This window comes from Passer montanus, unplaced genomic scaffold (genome assembly GCF_014805655.1).
Source record: "Passer montanus isolate IOZ18808 unplaced genomic scaffold, ASM1480565v1 scaffold28, whole genome shotgun sequence".
Lineage (NCBI taxonomy): Eukaryota > Metazoa > Chordata > Aves > Passeriformes > Passeridae > Passer > Passer montanus.
This window is the reverse complement of record NW_024367483.1, coordinates 7,428,326-7,451,746: the sequence shown is the minus strand read 5'-3', so window position 1 is coordinate 7,451,746 and position 23,421 is coordinate 7,428,326. Positions and strand designations below refer to the sequence as shown.

The 23,421-nt window shown below is 37.3% G+C and overlaps 1 protein-coding gene across 5 annotated transcripts in view; it reads left to right on the top strand.

The window, feature by feature from the left end:
* ROBO2 (roundabout guidance receptor 2) overlaps window positions 1-23,421 on the top strand; it is a 434,381-nt gene that overhangs the window by 297,438 nt on the left and 113,522 nt on the right. For all 5 annotated transcript variants that reach the window (XM_039713266.1, XM_039713270.1, XM_039713268.1 and 2 more), the window contains exons 6-7: window positions 13,589-13,716; window positions 16,978-16,989. In XM_039713266.1, the coding sequence (XP_039569200.1) occupies window positions 13,589-13,716; window positions 16,978-16,989 (140 nt within the window). The remainder of the gene's footprint in view (window positions 1-13,588; window positions 13,717-16,977; window positions 16,990-23,421) is intronic.

Below are 23,421 nucleotides of genomic sequence, written 5' to 3'. Positions count from 1 at the left end.
TAGTGAGCAGGAGAAGGGAGTCTCTCCTGTAAAAGGGTTTTAAATTAGTTTGGCTCCTTTCAACTAAAAGAGCAGTGCTTGCTCCTCATTTTCTGGAGCTCTTTCTTGTTTTGATGCTGAATCATTATTTCATTAAAAAAAATATTTCAACATGGAACTAGCTCTGGGAACAGGAATTAGAACCCAGGTCTCCACAACCCAACAAGTCTTTCTGGCACTATGAGTCCTGATTTATTTTTGCACAGTTTTTTTTGCAGTAGACATGAATAGTGCCTCTGTTTTTTTTCCCCCACCATAGCTGACATTTTCCATCAGTTGACTATACTAATGGAAAAATACATAATCTAGGAAAAATATTTCTATGTAAGTTTGGTATGTGTGTTTGTGTGAGTGTATGTGTATATATATATATATATGTACTTTTAAAAAAATAATAGGCAAAATATTATTTTCAAGAGAAGAATTTTTGATGTCAGGATGGATTTTTCTCTTTGCTTGCTCTTTAACTATGTATTGTAGAGTAGTCCACAGTAAATACATTGTGTTTCTGTGATTTATTCTTGTTTTTGTGCTACTTCTGTTGTTTTAAATCATATCTGCTTCTAAGTCTCATAAGCAGAAGTAATAGATGATGAACCCACAGAGTCTTTGGTTTGATTGCACTTCTGTTAGATATTCTTTAGTGACTGTATCACTTTTTTTTCTCCAACATCTGCACTTCAGAGGCAAATACGTCTGATAATTAGCATTGCATGCTTTCTATCTTATGATTTTTTTATTTATATAGCACAATGTGTGAGCATATCTTCACTGTCCAAAAAGTGGACATTTCCAAACCATGCTGCATGATGCTTAATCAAGGAAGATAAACTTGGAACCTCTAAAACAAAAGCTATTGCATTTTTTCTGGATTTTTTAGTACCAGCAAAGAAATTTGCCCAGATATAGTCTGAATGAATGGATGGATGAGAAAATTATGATAGCAAAATTTTATAAATTTTGAAAGAAAGTCAAAATGATTCCTCACTGTTGAAATTGAGGGATTTTTTTTTTTTTTGAGGTAAAAGACAAACTGAGCTCCTGTATTTTAGGCATTTTAACATCTACAATGAAATATAAAGCCCTCAAGGTTTTCCCTTTGTTATTCTTCCCACATGCATAAATGCTTCCGAGCAGATCTCTGAACTATTTCTCTTCTAACTTTCAATATAAATTTCCTGTTTCTATAGCTAACAATGTTCTTTGCACATCTGTCTGTTTTTGTTTTTTTCAATAATTTCATTTTGGCTTCATCCCTAGATTGCAAGACAAATATAGTAGTTACCTGTTTAAACAATTACAGCAGATTTTTAAATGTGTCTATTGTTGATTCAGCTTTCAAAAGTGTCTAGTTCAGTGACAATGAAGTGGATCAAACTGAATTTTTGTATGCATTTTGTTTCTGTAATTTGCTCCTGGTGAATGCCAGAATCAGTGACAGTGAATCCATAGTCTTTCAGAAATCCTAGTCTGTTTTTCCACCTTACCTTGTTTTAGTTTTTTAGTGACCCATGAGAAAGCAAAGAGGAAAGTAATGCCAGTGATTTCTGGTGACAAATGTGAACAGCATTGCTACACTGGATGGTGTGTTGAGTAGTAATTGGAAAATAATTTCAGGCTGTTAAAACCCTAATTATAAAGGTCCCAGATGGACTCTAAGCATCTCCAGTTGCCATTGGATTAAATGAAAAAAAAACCCCAACTTCTAAAGAAATTACTATGTTTGAAAACATGACTCTTTATAAAAAAAATAATTTGGCTATTTGTCAAATTGTCTGTGTAATTGCTCAGGAGTATATAAATAACCATGCTTCAAATCTGAGAATAAACAGTTTATTGTGATGTTGCAAAACTTCGTTCCCAATTTTAGTTATGAACTGATGATGTAAATCTACTATGGTAGTCTGTATCTTTGAGAAGTAGTTTTTTAAATGCCTGGGAAAGACTGGTCTCACCAGTGGTCAAAGGAAGTTACATATCCAACATCCTGTAGACCTGACTTGAGATTTCAGACTGTGATATGTGTCATGGAGTTCCTCTGTGTATGACTGGGCAGGAATTAAAAAAAATTATAAATACTAGGTGAAAACAGTATCATGAATAATGTAAGATAACTGTTTTCATAGTTCTTTTGCACCACTGTGATAAAGAATTATTTATATTCTTCAGTACTTAAAATTCTTGTTAAAGCCTAAATTGGTCCCCACAAATTAATATCTTGTTGATCTAAATGTTGATAACGCACCAAGAGGGAGACTTAAAATCCAGTGTGAAGTCTAGGGTGTGAAAAGCCTTTTTCCAGAAGCTGTCCACTTCAAATCAGTGACCCAAGACTGAAATGCATTGTGAATCAAAGGTTGAGGCACATGGTGTATATTTTATTTTAATTGCTCTAAAAATTCAGCCTCACACCACAGCCTCCACAGTACACAAAAGATGGGGAATAGTTAATCAAGTATGACTCATGTCAAACTACTGGAGGTGAACAGGATGTTGTAGGGTCACCAGTCCTATGCCTTTGGCTGCAATATGAGGTTCACTATTCCATGCATAGAGTTTTTTCTCATTATAAGTGACGCAAGGAAATGGCACAAAGATGGTGTCAAAGTGACTCAGACAATTGTGGCCATGCATAATGATTAAGACCTACTGAAAATGAAATAGAATTTGTCTTCATGCATTGAAATTTTTTCCAGATACATTTTCAGGTATCTTTCCCTTTGATGTCTGCTCAGCAGAAATAGAAATTATACTTTCCTTCCAAGGAGCTGATGGTCTCCTGTGTGGTAGAGAACTCAATATGGCCTGGATCAACTTTTCATTCATCTGCATTTTAGTCCTGGTAACAGGAAGAAAATGACACTATTTGAGAGCCTACAGTATGAGAGTGGCAGATCTATGACTAGCAATTTAATAACATTTGAATAAGGTTTGTACAGTGTTTCATGTCTTCAAATTTTCTAGCGAAGCCGAGGAGAGCAGCTGCATGGTCTGTAATTATATAGCAAGTAATAAGTACTTTTTTTTTAGGAAGTGAAGAGATTTTCAATTACAAGTCAAAATTTATGACACACTATAATAACTGTTTAAACCTTTTATACAGAAGAAGTTAGCAGTGCCAGCTCTTCGGGAGAGTGAAGTTAGCTCAGCAAATGTATTTTTCAGTTGCCTTAAAATTGACTGAGTAGCAATCACTTAGGCCATTTTTGCATTTCAGCCCAGAACAGCTGTTTTAGCTCAGTAAATACATCTTTAATGAAATTACAACCTGCTCTTTTAAGTTGCATTTACAGGCACTGTCTGATTAGATGGATATTGTACTAGAGATGAGAAGTGGCAACTGCACCAACAGGGAGAGGTATTTGTTTTATGTGCCACCCACACAATGGAAGTGTGGGCAGAAAAACCAAGAGGGATGCTTCAGAAGGAAAGTGGTGTGTAGTTTACACAAGGTATATTGCTAAGTGTTAAGAGATTGTAGGTTATTAAATTAAACTGAGCAGTAACACGCAGCAGTAAAAATCATAAATAGCACAGTAAGGTTTCTTATTGGCTGGAGATTAGGAATGTTCATTAAAAATTATTTGGGAATAAGCATTCTTAAGGCACAGAGTTAATGTATTCTAAGATATGTGTTAGCTGCAACAGCACAAGCTTGTGTAGGTGTTAGTTTTGCCATGTTCTTAATAGTGGCTGGTTTGTTTTTTTTTTAATGCATATGCGTAGTCTGGGCAGAAGTGCTGTCTGTCATACTTCTGATAGAGTTTAATGAAAAAGCACACCTATAATTTCTCTGCTTTCCTCCATGGCTTCTTGTGTGCCCAAAACTAGGAGTATAACATGACATTTTAAAAATATCTCATGGTCTTCCAGATGCAAATCTTTGAAATGGATTTAAACACAACTGACAGCAAACCTAATGAACTAAGAAAAGCTGGATTTTTTAAGAGGACATCCAAAAAGAGCCGGATAGCCTGAGAAGTTTTGCATTTTTATTTCTCCACTGTGATGGGTTGACCCTAGCTGGATGTCAAGTGTCCCCCAAAGCCTTTTTGTTATTCCCTTCTCAGCTGGACAGGGGACAGAAAATATAATGAAAGGCTCATGGGTCAAAATCAGAATGAGGAAAGATCACTCATCAGTTAATGTCATGGATAAAACAGACTCAACCTGGAGAAAAATTAGTTCAATTTATTATCAGTCTAATCAGAAAAGGATAATGAGGAATAGAACCAAATCTTAAAAACACCCTTTTTCCTCGAGGGAAAGGGGCTTATGGTCAGTTCACCACACCTTGTCTTTGCCACTGCTTTCTCCTCAGGGATAGGAGTTTGCTTCTGTGCCTGGAGCGGGGCTTATGGTCAGTTCACCACACCTTGTCTTTGCCACTGCTTTCTCCTCAGGGAAAGTGCTTCTGTGCCTGGAGCGTCTCCTCCCCTCCTTCTTCACTGACCTTGATGTCTGCAGAGCTGTTGCTCTCTCATGAGAGTTTTGGTGGGCATCTTGCACATACCCAGCACATCATGACCATAAGATAAGGCTCTGTAAGCAAGAGAGACAGTAATTTTTAAAAATAAACAGCGGTGCTCTGTAATTTCATTTATATTCTGTGGATAGGATATTGAGGTATTTAACTCTAGCCCCCTCTAGATACAACCAAGGGGAGAATGACCTTTCAATGAATTATGAGTTAATAACACTACAGCACCGTGTGCTTTCTTTGAGTTAATATCTGTGCAGATTGTAACAAAATGCAGTCTAATGTGTATTGAAAATTAATTAGAATAAAGAGTGTGTTTTAGTAGTGTAATGAATACAATCTTTGGTTACATCAGCAAATTTCTATTGCAATTAATAACAATTAACAGTTTTAAATGAAGGGTCGGGGGAAAAAGATGTTTTTCATATTAGCTATATCACATGTACTGTTTGTCATCTCTGGTTAGATCCTGTATGATTTGCATGCCCATCTTTTTTTTTCCTTAAGCTAAAGCATTAAGGAGAGATTAGTCCCTTTATGAGCAGCATAGGGGGGAAGATTGGATGTTCTTAATAGCTTGTCAAAAAGAGTGAAAGAAAGAGGTTTAGTATGGTATTTGTATCCTTACATATATCTGGAGGCATGAGAGGAGGTTTGCAGAGGCTGTTGCTGTAGATTTCTGCCACGGAGAGAGCTGCTCTGTAACTTGCAGTGTCTGTGGGGCACAAATGAACACTGGCAGATCTCAGCCAAGTGCAACACAAGATGCATCTTTTCAGCTGTTACGTTGAAGAAACATTTGAATTTGAGGAAATTTCTGTAAAATCAGAAATGCCATTTAACGATAGAGAGGTGATGAGAGGTAAAATGGATGCAGGGGTTGGTTAATTTTTGTGTATATAACATAAAGAGGATATACCACAGTGATGGTGGGGTGCCCCCTCCTGTAGCACTTTTGGTTGAGTATCTCTTTTATCTGATTGCTGTTTTGCCTGTCACTGATCCCTTCCTGCTCTGCAAGTGGAAATATATTCCTTACAGTTGTATGAGGAGTACATGCCCAAGTGAATGTGTAAATGATGGCATTTTTTTACATTTTAAATCCCTCAAACCTTGACATTGAATAAAGTCCTATAATTGCATCGTCCCACAGATACCCCAGGGATTTATAGTCTAACCCAGGAGTTGCCTGCCATTCCATTTGTCTGAAGTATTAAATGCTGTGAGCAAAAGTGGTGGATGTATGGCTCTGATAGACTGATCAGCAGAGAAACAGTTAATAACGTTGACATTTAAATTGGCTTCATGTTAAGTGTCAGTTCTCACCACAGAGCTGAAGAAGAGCTATTGTTTCAGCCAGTCTGTTTGCAGATTCATGAAAATACTCTCCAGTTGCTTACATAAGGGTCAAGGTTGGAAAAATAGCTTTACAACTCCATGGACAGCAGCCATAAAGGAATTGTGTCAGCTAGCACTCCTGCATGCATGTTTTCTCTTTATGCTGTGTGAACTATTGTTGATCTATGAAGTGAACACTGACAGTGCTCTGGAAACAGTATTGTCATAGGAGAATGTTGTTATTTCTTTTTATTCTTTCTTATTCTGCAGCCTAAAATAGTTAAATTTCAGAGCATTAATGAAGTCTCTAGAAGAGTTCAGAAACAAAATTTAATGCCAGTTGTAGTAGCCTCAAACATGGGTTTATCTGAATTTTCCACTCACAGAAGGCTGCAGTAAAAAATAGTCTTGCAGGGAGAGGCCACAGTGAAATTTAATGTAGAATTTCATTCAAAATTCTCCTACTAGTGCTTAAATATTTCTTTAGTGTCAAAATAAGCAAAATATACTACATAAAAGTAAAGATCATTAACTATGCATTTTTTTTTCCATGAAAGCCTCAGGAAAACAGGGAGGACGAAGCTCTTTGTTATATTCAAGTGGGAGTAAGATTCAAGAGCTCTAACCACTGATGCTACTGGAATGTCTGGCCTGCAGGGATTTCTTCTCCTTTAACACATTCCATCTCTTCATGGGATACAAAACTTGTCAACTGAGTTAAAAAAAATTAACTTACACTGTCAGTGAAAACACTTTAATGGTAAAGTTTTAAGCCTAAAAGTTATTTCAAGTTCCTATCAGTAAGTTCTATGTTGATAATTACTTAACTAGCAAAATGTACTTTTTAAGAATATGACTTCTGGCTCAACTGCATTATTGAAGGCACTTTCATTACAACATTAACATGACTTCATCTTTAATTGCCACTTCAAAGTTGGTTACTGATTCAAAATACAGATTAGGAAATATTTCGTTTCTCTGACAAGTTTATAGTAATCTTTCATGTGCTTTAGGCAAACAATAATAAACAGGCAAACACAAATTTGATTTACCTCAAACTACTCATGATCTGTGTGCTCATGTTAAAAAAATGCATCAAGCCAAGTTTAGTGGGTGCATGATGCCAGTCTGGGCTCAAATCTTACTTTGTTCCAGTCCATGCAGTAACATTTCAATTTTTCAAAAGCTGAAATGGACAAAAACTTGAGCATCAAGGGTACTTTTCTGAGGGATGAATTTATGACATAGGCATTAATAATATAAATCTCCCTCAGTGCCAAATGTGTCTCATCTGTGAAGGAAAGGACTACTCCTGGTGATGGGAGGATAGGTCTTCATGCCAAGTGATTACAAGGTCTCTTAGATCATACTTCCACCAAAGCTCCAGTTTCTGAGATGTGGAGCTCTGTCTGGAACTAAAATCAAATCAGAAGCCCATTTTGGGTAATTATGATGTGGTAATTCCCAATGAGTACACTTCCATGTGCAGAGATGTAAAGGATCTCTGCGTAAGTTTAGATAGGATTTACTGAGTCATTGATTCCCAGACATATGTTTTCTTCTTAACTGCTGTTTGTTTCCAAATTATTTCAAAGAGAATCAAAAACCAGTCTCAGTTTGCTTTCTTGGTTCTCTTCTGAGCACATGGCTCCTGATTTTGTAAGAGACTACCCATTTTTATGTGCAGTCACACCTGTCTGTTTGCATGTAAGAGCAGTGCTGTGGAGTGTGATACTTTCAGATAATTTGGAAAACACTATTTCTTTGGAAACAGGTATGGTTTCCCAATGTTGGCCCAGTAACTGTAACAGCTGTACGCATATTTTATGAGATTTAGACCATTTTATTGGATGCCTTGCTTTAAAACACAGTGCAGTGTGGGTTTCTGTTTTATACTGTTGCAATTGAGTGTGTCTATTCTATCAGATAGAAAGAATCTGTTGATCACAACCCATAAGAGGTTTTGGACTAAGGCAGAACCTGAGTCACCATAATTGAAGAAAAATCACAGTAGTGAGTAGCAGCCTGTGTTACACAACTCTTTTCCTGGTTTGTTCTATAGAATAAGGGAATACAGAATATAGAATCCCTTTTATATGTCAGCTTGCAAATATGCAACACACAAAGAAATTCAAAGTAATATAACATTGTCTTCTACCTTTCTCTGGTATGAGTGGCAGAGCTAAAAAATAAATGGGTATGTGGACATGCAGATGTGAGGAGTAGCCACCCTGTCAGCACCTTGGAGACAGCTCCCTGGGAGCTCAATTTATCATGGCTGTAAGCAGTGTCTTAGAGCCACCCAGCAAAAACCAGCTCTTGATTTCAGGGGTACAAACAGTAATTTGAGACCAGTGCACACAAATATATCCATAACTGTCGCTGATTCAGGTTTTGCTAGAGAAAAAAACCTCACACTCCTATATCTTTCCCCAGAAAGCTGGTAGCCATGTATGTTTGGGCTTCTTTCTTGTTCCACTTATGAGTGCATGGGATGGAAGTGCAAATACCTCAACTTGTGTCAGATATGCATTGCCAGTGGGCATGGGGGCTCTCCCTTCTGCTGCTGGATCACACAAGCCTGAAGCAGGTAACAGCTCACACTTCCCATCTCACTGCAGCTTCCCTCTGGCTCCCTCCATCTGGCGCAGGGATGCAGGAGCCAGTGAAAAGCTGTGGCACGGTGCTGGGGGCTCAAGTGCCAGCACCACAAAACAGAAGTGGAGACAGAAGCTTAAGCCTCCTCAACTACCTCCTGTTTACCCTGGTTTTGGCCAGTAGCCTCTCTCTATTTGGGCTCCCTAATCATCGATGTTGTGAGCAATCTTGAAGCTTTGTGCATGTTCTGCAAAATACTTTGGCAAACAGGCAAAAGAAAATACAGCAAAGTCATTTTTGTGCCATCACTTAAAAAAAAAAGCAAGCCTATAATGTGTACCTACAAAGATTCTAATTTATTATTTAATATTTTTCATTAACAATAATGTTTTAGATGAAAATGTATGTCTGGTATAAATCAATGCAAATTTTTTGAGGCCAGTGGCATCAGTATTTAACAGTTTAGATGTGACTTTTTCCTCTTGCAATATCCCTATAGCAAGAAATAAGACTTGTTGAGTTGGGTTTCTTGAGTTCAGCTGAGCATTCTGTGAAGTTTAAAGTACACCACTAAAGCAAATACATCCTTGTATTCCCAGATAGACTACTTGGATATTTAGGAATAAAATTACTTCAGCTGCAGATTAATTTTTGCTGTCTGTGTGTGTTAAAAACCAAAGAGGTAAATTTTTTTTTTTACGCATAGCTGCATGCAGATTTTTGAAAATATGGAAACTAGGGGGTTCTACAAAACACTGTGGAAAATTTTCATCAAATGCAAAAAAGCCCAAATATTATTGTCAATTATCTCTAACTTACATAAATTTTTCTTTATATTTTTATTTGATAATCATTAAGAAGATTGATGGCTCAGATACACTTCCAAATGTGGGGGAAAAAATTCCAACTGTGACAAAACCAGTTCAATTCAAGTTTATTCTTACATGCTTAAGTTAACACATGAATTCAACCTCAGTACATTAATTTGCAATACTTAAAAATAGTTAATGTGTTTTGTTTTATTTGCTGTTTAGCTGAGCAGATGGTAATGGTTTTGACACAATTCAGTTTTTTATTTTTCTTCTTTTCTTGAAAAAGACAAGGCTCTTTTTCCCACTTTGTCACAGCTGGTTACCAATCAATCTCAATTCACAGTACAGTGATGATAGCACATGTTGTTCAGGGGCCAAATCTGATTGGGTTGCATTTTCAGCAGTGTTTCATATCAAAAAAAAAATTGTGTCTGTATGGCAGTGACTGTCAGCACACTATTGTACAACTGTCATTAATCAGAACTAGCAACAATGAATGCATTCATATGTGCCAGAGACTGCCAGATTTCACTCAAAATCACCCAATTTCTATTAGAATTTCCTCACCAGCAGTGTTTTCTCATGTGCCTCTTGTTTTCTCTCTCTTTTTTCCTTGCCAGTCCCTTGCCAGCCGCTTCCTTTTCGCTTAATTAAAGGCAGACCTGCTCTATTACTTGTAGAACAGAAATTATGTAACGTGGTGCCCAGAAGTGGCTGGTTTATATCTGGCACAGACTGACTGGCTGTTTAAAAGACCTCTCCCAGGTCAGTCTGGTGCCTGAAGTCTAAGCTGAACCCAAAGGTTAAGCACCTCCCAATGTTTAACAAAGAGAAGTACTTAAAATCAATTAGATGTCCAAAACCACGTGAAACTGATGTCTGATGCCCTCTGGTTTTAGCACAATGCTGCATTAATTGGCTAGGAGTCAGCAATATTTGGACATTGTGTCACAAGTTGTTTCTTGACACTGCACATATTTTGAAGATGTGGCTTTCTTCATGTGCTGGCAATGTTAAGGAGCAATTTAACCACTGCACTCTGGTTTTGTGCCATGCCATTGTCAATCCAGGAGCCTGGTTAACACTCTATGTGATTACTATTAGCAGAGAGGACCCTTATCCTCATTCCAAGTGTTCAGAAGCACTAATCCAGATGAGAGTGAACTGCCACAAAGTGAGGTTAAAATATCTTGCTATGGGGATTTGAGGCTCTAGGACAGAGAGGAGACAAGGCGCTGTTCAAGGCTGAGCAGGTGGATGCTTGAGAAATTCAAAAGACCTTCAGTCTCCATACCTTGTTATTTTGTTTGTGCTGCTGTGGGTCAGGCTAAAAGCCAGTTTCCCTCCTTTCTCCTTCCTGTCTGCTTCATCTGCCAAAGCTCTTCACTGAACTGTGGTGACTTCTGGGGACAGTGCTGGTGGAACAGATGACTGACGGGCAGCATATCAGTACTGCAGGACAGCAGATGGTTCTAACGCCCCACGGGTCCATCCACGTATGGATGCAATTGCTAGATGGCACGTTCTGTCAGGGTGGTCCAAAAGTATGGCCTGTTGGAGAAGCAGGCTGGGAGAGATGAACCTGTCCTTGAAGTAATTGTTAACTGGACCGTGGCGGTGACATGTTTACGCCACCCTCCGTTTGGTGACCCAAGTGGGAGCTGATGGCTGTAGCCACCACCCTGCGTCCTGGCATGCCATGCAGCTGGCTCCTCCGCCCAGCAGCCTTGGCACAACGTGCAGGATTGGCAGGTGCAGGGATAAAGGCTGCCGGAGCCTCGGAGGCAGCTGGCTGGCATGCCGGCACCAGCACATCCGTGACAGGAAGCAGAGTGAGTCAGCTGCAGCCCACAGCACGCTGGAGCTCCATGTCCCAGCCTGCCTGCATCCCAGTTCAGGCAGCCCCTCTCTCACATTCACTCCTGCTGCCTGGCTCATTTGCTCTCGGCAGTGTTAAGTGTAATGCAGGGATGTTATCTGTTGTATGAAAAAAGAAAAAAAAAATTACTTAAATTTACAAAGATGGCTAATTGTTGCCGAGCTTTATAGCCCTGATTCTGATATCCCATTCATATTTATATTACAACTGATCTTAGTTTCCTCATCATACAGGAGCTGAATACAAATTTATATTTTCAGCCTCCTAGAGCTGGCCTCATGTCAAGAAAATAAGCGTTTGCTCTTGTCTGCAACTCGGCAATCACCAAAGACAAATAACTGCTCCATCGTTGTAGGATAATGTTGTCATATTCTTGAGATTTTTAAGGGGGACAATTTGCCCTTTCTGTCTTATGAAAACAGTGATTTTTATTTGCCATTGACTAATGCAGCACAGCATGCAAAATGACATAATTTGTGAGCAGTCTAGAGGAAATGTTCTTTAGCTGCATGTGGCTGTTGAATATAGCTGTAATAGATGTGTAGCTCTCCAGAAGGTGCATATTAAGTTCTCTAACATCATAACTATCTGCCCCCTCACAACTACCAATGGCACAATGCTGGCAAAAAAAATGATCCCTACAAGTTTCTAAAGTTTGACATGACATCTACTTACTTATTCTTCCCCTTGGCATATCTGTTATTAATCAGTTAAATCTGAGGTACTGCATATACATACAATTAAATGTAACTCCCAAGGAAATGGGTATTATATGTGTTTAGGTTAACTCTAACAGAATGGTTAGCCTCAAATTCATCTTTATTAAATTATTTCCTGCTAATTGATAGAATGGACCTGCTGGATATAGAAAGAAGTATTGTGGTGAGTGTAAAAAGATTTCTTGGCTGCTCTTTTTTCTTGGAATTGCTAGGAATGCTCTAATAGACGTTTAGAGCTTCAGTTAGAAGCTAACTAGCTTCAGTTAGACCTAACAGAAATTTAAATGTTTCAAGTATGGGATCTTTGAGTTAAGATGCTTTGAAGTCTGTTAGCATATGGCGCTCTCTCTACAAACCTATACTAAAGGAACCAATAGCAATGTATATTATGTACACAAAAAAAAAGTTTCATGTTCCCAAAAGATCTAAAAATGCTTGTAGAGCCTGACAACATTCCTCTGACTTGTTGCATTGCGTCCTTATTCATCCAAATATTTAGGGGTGCTCTTCCATGTGATTTAAATGTGTTTCCTGTACAAGTCTATAAGGCCTTACTTGCGTAGCAAAAAAAAATAAATGAGTCCTTCTGAAATTAGTCTTGACTGTGTATACAATGAGAAATAGGATTGACACTTCCTGAAGTCTAGCTCTGTCTTTAGTTTAGTGTTCCTATTTCACTGATACATGTGAATCTGAAGCCAAGTCTAGATTCAAGGTGACTTAATGAATCATATCAAGAAGATGTGTTGTTGAAAATAATTTAACAAAATAATATTTAAGGGGTAAAGTATCTATGCTGATAAGCAGGGTTTTCCTGATTTGGCAACCAAAGATATTTGACACAACATGAAGTCTCCTGCTGACTTTAATGAGCATTGGATCAGAGCCTAAAAAAGTTTGCTAAGCATGACTTCTGCAGATAATAACAATTTAGCTGAAAATATTTTTCTGGGTATAATCAGTCTAAATGCCTTGAGAATAAGTGTTCACTACATATTGGAGTATGTCACATTAAGTAAGTTTTATACATCCTCATGTATAAAATTTAAAGTTTTAGAATTTTTTCAACAGTAGAAACAAAGAAATTGACAAAGCACAATTGAATTGTTTTTAATTTCTTTTAAGAAAGAGGAGATGTCATTGTCCACCCTTACTGAATTGTTTTGTTGTATTTCTGTGAAATTGATAAATCTGCTTTCATGTGCCTCTTCAATAAATGTCACCTTCCAGAGCTTGAATATATTTTTTATTGTTTGCAATCGGGTAGTGTGAGATCCTACCAACATGCTCACCATTGCCTAGGGGATTGCTGCTGTAGGGGAAAACTGTATATAAAAGGAAATTTCCAAATCAGCAAAAGGTAAAATGTGTAGCTCACACTGTTAAAGGCATGATAAACCTCAGCTGTCATGTATTGATGGCTGATGTTTGATACCTTAATTTTATCTTATTGCTCTAGATCAAGGACAAAGTGAATGCTATTATTAATACAGCCTTAATACTGAACATAGCAATACTAATTTTATGTAAAGTTTCTAACTAATGCAGAGTGCAATAAAAATGTCATGGAGATTAATGCTTCGTGGAATTATCTAATGCTGGATAATAATTTATCTTCCAAAGTTGGCTCCAAGAGAGATTCAGACTGGCATTTTCCAGGTGATAGTTTTTGTCCATTTCTACTGCCCACAAAAAGAGTTTTCACTCTCTTGCTGTGACACAGGTATGACATCAAAGATGACTACACCCTGCGCATTAAGAAAGCCATGAGCACAGATGAAGGAACCTACACCTGCATCGCCGAGAACCGCGTTGGGAAAGTGGAAGCCTCTGCTACGCTCACCGTGCGAGGTGAGTGCTCCCACTGAGCCAGGGTCTGTGACTTGCAGGATAATTGCTTTCTGATGAGATGGGCCACATCCTTTCCTGCCCTTGTTTGGGTTCGACACACCCTTTGCCATGCTGGCTGCCACACTGATTTACAGCGCAGGTGAAATCCTGCTCCTGTTGGTATCTCGTGCGAAATTTTAATTTATTTCAGCAGGATAGGATCCCCCTGCAGTTAAAGTCCTGTCCCAGTGTGTTTTTATTGAAGAGCAGATGCATATATGCATAAGCAAGCACTACAAAACCATGGGCATAGACATGAATATGAGAACCATCAGCTCAGGCTATTAGTCACGTTTCTTTCTCTAAGAAGTATAACGAGTTAGAGTAACTATATTTATTAATGACAAACATAATACAGATAATATTATTACGGGATTAGCTTTGCCCTAATTAATTTCTCTACCACTACTCTTTATCCAAAAAACAAACCTCAGCCAAAGGAAAGAGAAAATCCTAATTAAATTGTGTAAGTATTACAAGGTAAAGACTAATTATTCTCTCCTAAAATATTTGTGGTCTCTAGTATCCACTCACTGTTTATGTGCTGCTCTTTGGTAAGGAGGTTTTAAGGCTGTTGGAGTAATGAGTGTGCAAAATATATTTTGTGGCAGTACATATAGACATGCTAAAGATTATGGGGAGAGAAAAAGTTTGTAAGCTAATATTTCTATTTGAGTAAATATAATATAATAGTTATTACTTAATTCCAAAAGATAAGCAGCAATTTGGCACAATGGATATCAGGCAGACACTATTTCACAGTTTAGTGGTGCATGCTGACGGTTTTCAGTAGAGCTGTGAAAGGTTAATAAAAACATTTTTAGCTTTATCTGTCCTCCTCTTTTCATACACATTAAATCAAATGTTCAAAGTCTCAATGGATTGCTTTATTAGAACTGGGGTCAACTGACCCAAGAGGCCAGCTTCCATTTCCATCCATTTAATGCATGGACACAGTTCAGTTTAATTTGCTGAATTCAAAGGAAAAAAAAAAAGCCACTGAGTGGCTTTGTAGGGTAGTATGTAACAAAGAAAAGAGAGCATTGTGATAATCTTTGAAATATTACCTCAGTGTTCACTTTAGACTGTAAGTGACAATATGTCTCTTCCCATTTTAAGTTGAAGAAATAGGTGTGTAAGAGGTTGTTCTTCCCTTTTGTAATATGGGAAAATTAGTCACCACAGCCAACTCCCAGAAACAGTCTCACTCTGTTCCTTTGTCACAGGCAGTATCACCATGTCCAGTAATTCTGGTAGCCAATTCCCTGGCTTTTAAACACTCCTAGAACTGTGTCCACTCCGCACTTTACTGGAGCAAGCCTTTTGGATTTGCTACCCTGACTTTTAATGTAAACGATAGCTAGAACCAAGCAAAAAAATCCTTTGAAATCACTGAAGCTTGAACCCAATGAAATTAAAGGGAAAAAAAAACCTCAAGGAAATGTGTAATTCAATCGATCTTCCCCCAGTAAAAGCATGTTTTCATTATCTTGTGTATTTTTTCCCCTGGGTTTGTTATTTACAGTCAAATACATAATGCTTATTCAATACAAAGGAAGCCATGATATTAGAAACATACTACATGTTCAGAATATGACAGAAAATGAGAAAAACCAAGAAATTCATTGGAGAAAGCTATTACTCTGAATTTTGTTAAAACAAAGGACTGGGAAATCTCCCAGTGACTTTAAGGGCATGATGAACAATGGACTTATTAATTAAAGAAAGCTTTAATTCTGAATTCGTAATTAACATTGTTGTCTGACACTGGTTTTACCATGTCATGTAGAGGAGCAAAACCACTTAGTGCTTCAAAATTTACCCTGAGTTTGTCTTGGACCTTGCAGGTGTCATGTAGTTCCATCTGCACACCTGACAACAACCACGTAATCCTTGTGAATGTTCCCTCATTCACAGCTCCATCTTCTTAAACCAGAGGATGGGGATGCAGTCAGGAAAGCTGCATTACACTGTCACAAACAACAGCAGAAGCTGAGTTCTGTGGCCCAGACTCCATGTTCTGTCTTGGAAAGATGCATATAACTTTTACACCTCATCTTTCTGCAGAAGAAGGAATATGTCCATAATACTGGAAGGCGAAAAGTGTTCCAAGAGATGATGGGTGCGAATGGCAGCAGACTAGACATAGTTAAATGAAATGGGGATGGAGCCATGGAAGGGCTGAGAACTAAAAAGGCCCTTGCAAACTCTGTTACCTCTGAATTTGCATGTCTTACATTTGACCCTAGCCTGCACATAAGCTCACAGAGCTGGTAATCTTCTTAAAAAAAAAAAAAAAAAGAAAAAAAAATAATTGTGCCATTGCTCAGAAATGTGTAATTATTGCTGCTGATAAAATAAGGGAAGCTTTGCTTACACAGATGAAACCTGGAGTCAATTTTATGTTGAAATTTTCAGCTCTTCTGAAAGAGATGTCTATATTTTATTAGCAAAGGGACTGACAGCTCTCTTCCCCAGCACAAGTATAATGAAGGGCTGTTCTATAACCAAGAAATCACTTGTTGCAGTGGCAACTTTCAATCTCTGTATCAGCCTGAAACAGTATTAACCTGTCAATCATTTAACAGCAATTTTTTAGGAAGTAGAAGTTACCTAAGCAGTGATTTGGGAGGTTCTAGGTTGAAGTCCCTGTGGCCATTTCAGCCCATTTGTTATATTTTCATCAGCACTGTCAGTGATGAAAAAGCACTGTGCTGTAAGCTTTCATGCCCATTATTGAATGAGAAAAACTGTCCTGGGCTTTCTGTAGCCCTTACTGATGTACTGACTGGTCATGCTTAAAATTCATTTGGTATTGGACTCAGAAAGCAAATGCCTTGCATGACATTAGGCAGTGTGAGACTTAAATTGATGTGTTCATTGGGATCTAAAAGTTTGTGCTAATGCAATGCAATTTTTCTTTTATCAGGCATTAACAATGATACTTGATGATGGCATGCGAAGATAATAAAAATGTTTCTCAGAGAATGGTTCCAGTCAGCTTGTTCAGATGCTATGCTCAAGTAAATGGGATGATAGTGGCACGTGACTAAACAATAGCAGCAGTGAGCATTTGACTTAGGCTGCCATTTGAGGGGTTAGCAATCATGGTAGTATCCATAGTGGAAAGTAACATTACACGTCATGCATTCTCTGACAGATATTCTTTTCTTTTTTTAATTTCCTTTTTATGTTCTCACTACACCATTGTAATGTCAACAGCTCGCCCCGTTGGTAAGTAACCATCCTTCTATCCATTTTAGCATGGCTTCATGCAGTGCTTCATCTTTCATTTGCAGCAGCATTTCACTGGCTGGAATAAGCAGCCAGCGCTTAATAGTTGTACCTGTCTAACACCAGGCAAGCGGTTTTGTCTGCCAAAGTGCTTTTTTCCAAATGTATTTCCTACTGTCTCGTCTACAAGCACATCTGCCAAATCACCAAGTACCGGTCGGTGGAATGGGGTGGGTGTGCCGAGACCAAGCCGCAGTCACTCATTTAGATGTTTTTATTGGTCTGGTTTTGGGCCTGGTGTAAAAGCCACTGAAATCCACAGGAAGGGTTGTGTTGGCTTTGGTGAGCTTCTCCCAGGACCTAAACAATCAGCTCATCCTGCTTTTCCTGCACAGCAGAAAAAGCACAGGCTTTGCATGTCCCGTCTTTCTTGTATCGTATCGTTCAAAGAGTTCTGAAATGAAGAAGTCCTGAAATTGAAGAGGGGATGGAGATTTCTGTAGATTTCTGTGCTTGCTGAGGGAGTTCATCACTGATTTCTGCCCTTGGGTCATCTTAGAGTGCAGTTTGGAGTGCACTGTATAGGATGCAGATTGTTTTGAATAACAAGTCCTGAGGAAGACAACCTCTAGGTTTTAAATCCCCATACTGATAACTTCATTATTTCCTGTGCCTTTGAAATTCTGTAGATGCATAAAAATCTTACTGAGGATAATGGAAAATTTGCAACTGTCAGTAGCTGAAATTCACTTCTGGTGTTCAGAAATATCCCAAACGTATGATTCAATTTTCTTTCATGAATATTTACTCTGTGCCTACAAGGATTTAGTTTAATGAGCTGCAGTGCTCTTTTGATATTTGTAGTTTGTATTTAAATGTATCTTTTAGAATAATAATATGGTAACTGATTTTTTGAATTAGTGTAAAAAGTCAGTACTGGTGTTTATGGAGATTGATGAGGGGTTTGGTCTTTATTTGCTTAGTCAAAACTTTTGTTAGATGTATTAATAGATTATTTGATATATAATAATAATGATATGATTGATATATTGATAGATTATTTTGTTTGACTAAAGTTTATGACTTTGAACTCATCTCAGCTCTTCACTGTTCTAAATTTGGAGGAAGAAAGATTGGAGTAATTTAAAGATAAAATCCAGGTTAGGCTTCTGCTTCCAGAACTAGGGTGATCCCATCTTATTAACTTGCCTGAACTGACATCCATGGAACCAAGCCAAATACCTCCACAGTCACAGCATGGCTTATCCATACCTGGAGAATTCCCTGTGCAGAATAGAAATTTACTTTTCTCCATTTGAGATTTTGATAGCACTCTCTAAACCAAAACCACTACTGTATTGTTTTGGCATTAGCCTTGTTCTCAAGTAATTAATTCCCAGGAGCTGCAGAAGTGTAAAACTGCAGTAAACTCAGGAGAAAATTTTACTGTGCTTAGAAAATGTGGTGTGAATTTAGTGTTCTTCTTCATTTACTAAGAAATGCCACAAGATTAAAAGTTGCCTATACATACTTTTTTAAAATTTTATTTTGCTGACTCTTAAAAAGACAAGGAAAAAAAATCATAAACTGGAGACTGTTTCAAGCTCTGTGAAAACTACATAAAATAAATGACTGGAGATTCACAAGAAAATGATAGGTTTCAGCAGTGTTGATAGTGTCTCATTTCACAGCACTGATTCTTTTTAAAATTTTTTCAGGCCATTGAGTCATCACTGATTCCATCTCCAAAGCTTATATAGCAGGTCTTGGTCTCAAGTTACTTTATGGCCAGGTATATGATTGTCTGATCATGCAGTGGTCAGTTCCACATATTCCCTGCCTAGGCTAGTTTATTTTGTTGAAAGAGAACAACTGTGACAAAGGAATTTATTCTTCTGCAGAATTTATTTAGGAAACTTAAATTAGAATGGTTGATCTTGAAATAATTACTGTAGGGACATATGGTGCTTATCAAATTATTTAATTTAGTGATTATCTTTGTGACTTGTGAAAGAATTGTTGAGTAAATAAGTCTAATCCTGAGATGTTTGACATAGAGCTCCCATACAAGTGTATGTGAGGATTGCTGTGTATAAACAGATCAGAGTCAGTCACTTTTATCAGATCCTGTACCTGTAGAAAGACTGTGATAGTGTGTACCTGTATTGGGTTTTTTGCTTAAGCACCTGAGATAAAACTAATGTCTGCAGTTCACAGCTCTATTTCATTCAAGACTAGGGAAAGGTTAAAAAAAGTTAAAAAACCCATCCTGGTTTTTTTTTTTTTTAAATTTTATTTTTTTAATTTAAAGTCTGGTAAGACAAACCAAAGTAACTTCCCTCTCCACCAAGAAACCCAAGTAGTCTTCTGTTAAAATTGTCATTTAACAAGCACAGGGAGTCAAATCCTGTAACTTTTTTTTCAGGAAGTTAACTGAAATGCAGAGCAAAAATACCTCTGCTTACCTAAAGGAAGCTAAAGAAAACACTGCTTTGTGTAGTTAGCTCTCAACTTTCTAGGAGGATGATATTTTAACAGAAGTACATTTGTATATTTATGTATATGTTAGCAAGACAGAACTTAAAAGTTTAATTTTTTTTTCATGACATCAGAGAATTATCTAGGTACTTCTACTTTTCATCACTGTCTCCGATTCAATGTTTTATCTTTATTAGGTTTTAAACAAGACCAAATTTCTTTTTTTTTCCCAATGAAGAGTAGAGAAAGATTTTCTTTATTCTTTAGATTTCTATTAATTGTTGCAAACACAATAATCTTCATTTTCTAGTCAGTTTTTGCCTGTTTCAAATATCTGTGCTCTGTTAGGTATGGTAGTTTTATTCTAATTTCAGCTTGAACAGAAAATTTAGGAGTGGGATTACCAATGACCATCTTGGTTTCAAGCACTTATTAACAAATGGTTCATACTACACAGATAAAATGAGGTATGGTGCTGCCTGAGGTGGGTGGCAGCTGGTGAATTTAAAAGCTCTGTGCCAAATTACTCATCATGTTTGAATTTGCTGCTAGGAATAATTGTGTTGCCTGTTTCTAAAATAGATTATTTATAACCTTTTGAAAAGATTTCTGACAGGATTTACAACAGATGGGTTTAGGAAACAAGACATTTATCCCTATTTAGACCATTTCTATAGTTATTTCACTCATTAAGTAGATTTTCCAGATGAGCAAGTTAGAATTCTCTCATTTTTGCATTCTGCTGTATTTCTTAGGGCAGTTGGGCAGGAGCATAGCTGCTGAAAGAAGCACAATAGTTGGGAAGAGCCCAAAAGTTTCAGTAACAGTGACCCTCCTTTCAAAGGCGGTTGCTGTACTGCTTTGAGATGGAGGAGCTTCAAGTGGAATATCGATGCAGACCTGTCTGATGTCCCAGTTACTTTTTTATTAATAATACAAAAAGTCAGTCAGATGACAGAGTACCACTCAGTTTGCAAAATAATTTCAACTAAGTCTGAGTGAAAATACAGTTCTTTGTGTGTCAGTTGCTTTGAAGTTAGTCAAGTTTACTTAGTCTTTTGTTGTGTGCTGTGGCTCATCTTCCCAAAAATAGACTTGCATCAGATACCTGGATACTTTCGCCACCATAATAGAAGTGAAGTATTTGAACTTAGCTGAGGGACTAAAGGGAGACTAAGTACAAAAACTAAACTTCTCTGTCACAATGGTGAAGAGACAGCTAAGACACCTGCCATGATTTTCCATATTTCCTATTAGTTAAATACAGTCTATTGGCATTTAAGTGCAAAATGACTCTATGATGCATTTCAATCTGCACTGGGAAGTTTTCATGATTTAGACACCTGCCATGATTTTCCAGATTTCCTATTAGTTAAATGCAGTCTATTGGCATTTAAGTGCAAAATGACTCTATGATGCATTTCAATCTGCACTGGGAAGTTTTCATTGCATAAATCAGCGTGGCATGACTTAATTGTCTGTTAAGAGTGGTGCAGCATGAAAAACAATAGAAAGGGCTGTATTTTACAGAAAGTTGTATTAGGTTTTGTGACATTGCTCAGATGGTTCAGATTGGTAAGTGAGAAAGAATTCTCTTTATTCTTCTTCATTCTGACTCTTGCAGGGAAAGTCTATATACAATGAGTGCTTTTATTTTTATTGCATTCATGAACATATCACCTTCACTTGAGACACTGAGGATTTATAAAATATCAGTAATGTGGATTGGTGTGTGATGGGAGAGATGAGATCATTCTTGGTGCTACAATGCCATCTTTCAGTGGCAGAAATCTTAAATTTATATCAAAATATGCTATCTTGCCTGTCTGGTACCACTTACAGAAATTTTTGGGAAAGGATGAGGACAACAGTGGACATTGGGCTTTTTGGGCTTCAAATAAAAGAGTAAGAGTTAAATAAAGAGTAAGACATAATTATTTTTTAAAAAGTCAGAAAATCTTCAGATTTAAAGATAAAATGTTGCTGTAGAATGAAATGCAGATTGCTTTTTATACCAGCAAGAGATTAAAATATGGAGCTGACTTGTTTAAATTTTTTGTAGGCTATAAATGCCACTCTAAAAATCTTGAAGTCCTTATCATCTCTACTTTGCCTTAAGTTCAATCGCTTAAATACAGGAAGTGATCAAGAGTCCCATTATTTTAATTTTTTTTTTAATTGCTGAGCTCTAGCTTGGGGAAGTTTTAGGAAGTTTTATGCCTAACTTTTATTTTTGAACTTTCAAAGTTTCTCAAAACATGTTCAAATCAGTGGGAATTGTTTTCCTGTTTCTTTGGCTTCTGAGTATATCCATAAGTCTTTGAAGATTAGTGTATAAAAAAGGTCTGTTGATGTGTTGCTCTCCCCAAGCTTTTCCCTTCCTTTCAGTAAAAGGAGTAATTGGTTACCTTTCCTTCAAGAGGAATGTGGAAATCAATACATTAATCTATTCACTTTTCCCTTTACTTTCTTTGCTCTATTGCTGCCAGCCTATTTACAGCTTGGATGTGATCTCAGTGTTACTCAACAGCAAAACTACTGGGTGCCCTATTCCTTCAATGTTAACATTGTCAGTCAGAATAAATAGTCATTTTTCTTCCTCTCTCCTTTTTCTCTTTTAGTTTAACAGTGTTCCAAATTGAGTAGAGTATCTCCTCTTAGCCTTCTTTATTTTCAAGGGTGAGCAAACCAGGAATTTGTCGTCTTCCTCACTATAGATGTACCTGTGAGCCTGTCTGGGCTCTTTACCCTTCTCGTCAGCTCCTTAGCTCTGCAGCATGTGAATTCATGTCTCTTTGAGGGAGCTAACCAGATTACACTCATTATTTTGATGAAATCCTACTGTATCAGCAAGGGCTGTGCTTTTCCTTTTTAAACATATTGCCAACAAACCGTCGTCCTATCTCCCCTGAAAAAAAGGAATCAAGGCATATTACATGTCATTTTGTTGGCATAATTTGTTTTGTTTGGTAAGCTCACAGAAAGTAAGAGCGGCACCAGCCATCCCCTAAGGGTACAGTTTACATAATCAAGTAGGCTAAAGTGTTAAGATTTTAGAAGAGCACATCTTTTCTATGTGATAGGAGCAAAAGGTATGTCCTGAATCTCAGGCACTTGGGAAAAAGCAAAAAATTACAGAGCATTGTTTAAAGTAGAGAAAGTCCTGAGTAAGGGAAGTTATTGGGCAGACAGAACCAATGTTCCCTTTCTTTATGTACACCAAAACTAAATTAAAAACTTTCTGGATGGGGTTTATCAGTACCATCTGTAAAATTCCAGGGCTGCTTAAAAGAGGTGATTGGACAAGTTATAATAAAATAGAGATGTATGACTGAGTGAGAATAGGCCACAGTCTAATGCTGAGATGAAATTAAGACAGATATGAAACTGAATATTTAAATGCACTGTAAAGCAAAGAGAAGGATGAACCCAGGAAAAGTGCTGCTGCTGAAGTCAGAGCACTGGAAAATGGGATGGGGGAGTGGAAAGTAGATGCCTTTCTTTTTGATTATGTAGGAGGCAGACTTGATTTTTTTTAATAGTTATTCTCAGTGTATTTTTTTATTGACATTAGTCCTAGGGAAGAATGAAGAACAAATCCTTTTTTTCACCATGCAGGTTTATCCCACTTCATTTTTTTGGGTCATCCAGGGATAAAAGAGAGATTCTGTATATCAAAATATTTAGGACAGTTAGCAGTTTTTATTTATTGATTCTCTAGACTTCTTTCACCTCTTGCAAAGAAGGAAGAAATGCTTATGCTTCCATGCTTTAAGAGATTATCTGCTTCAGTGTTTCAGAGCAACTGAAGGATAAAAATGTTGTTATATGTGAAATTCAAAACCTGAATTTAAATTGAAAATTAGAACAATTAGTATGAAAGGAGGTTTAGCATTCTCAAATGATCAAAGTGTGCTCTTTTCACAATGCTGTGTTTACACATGATTCATCTGA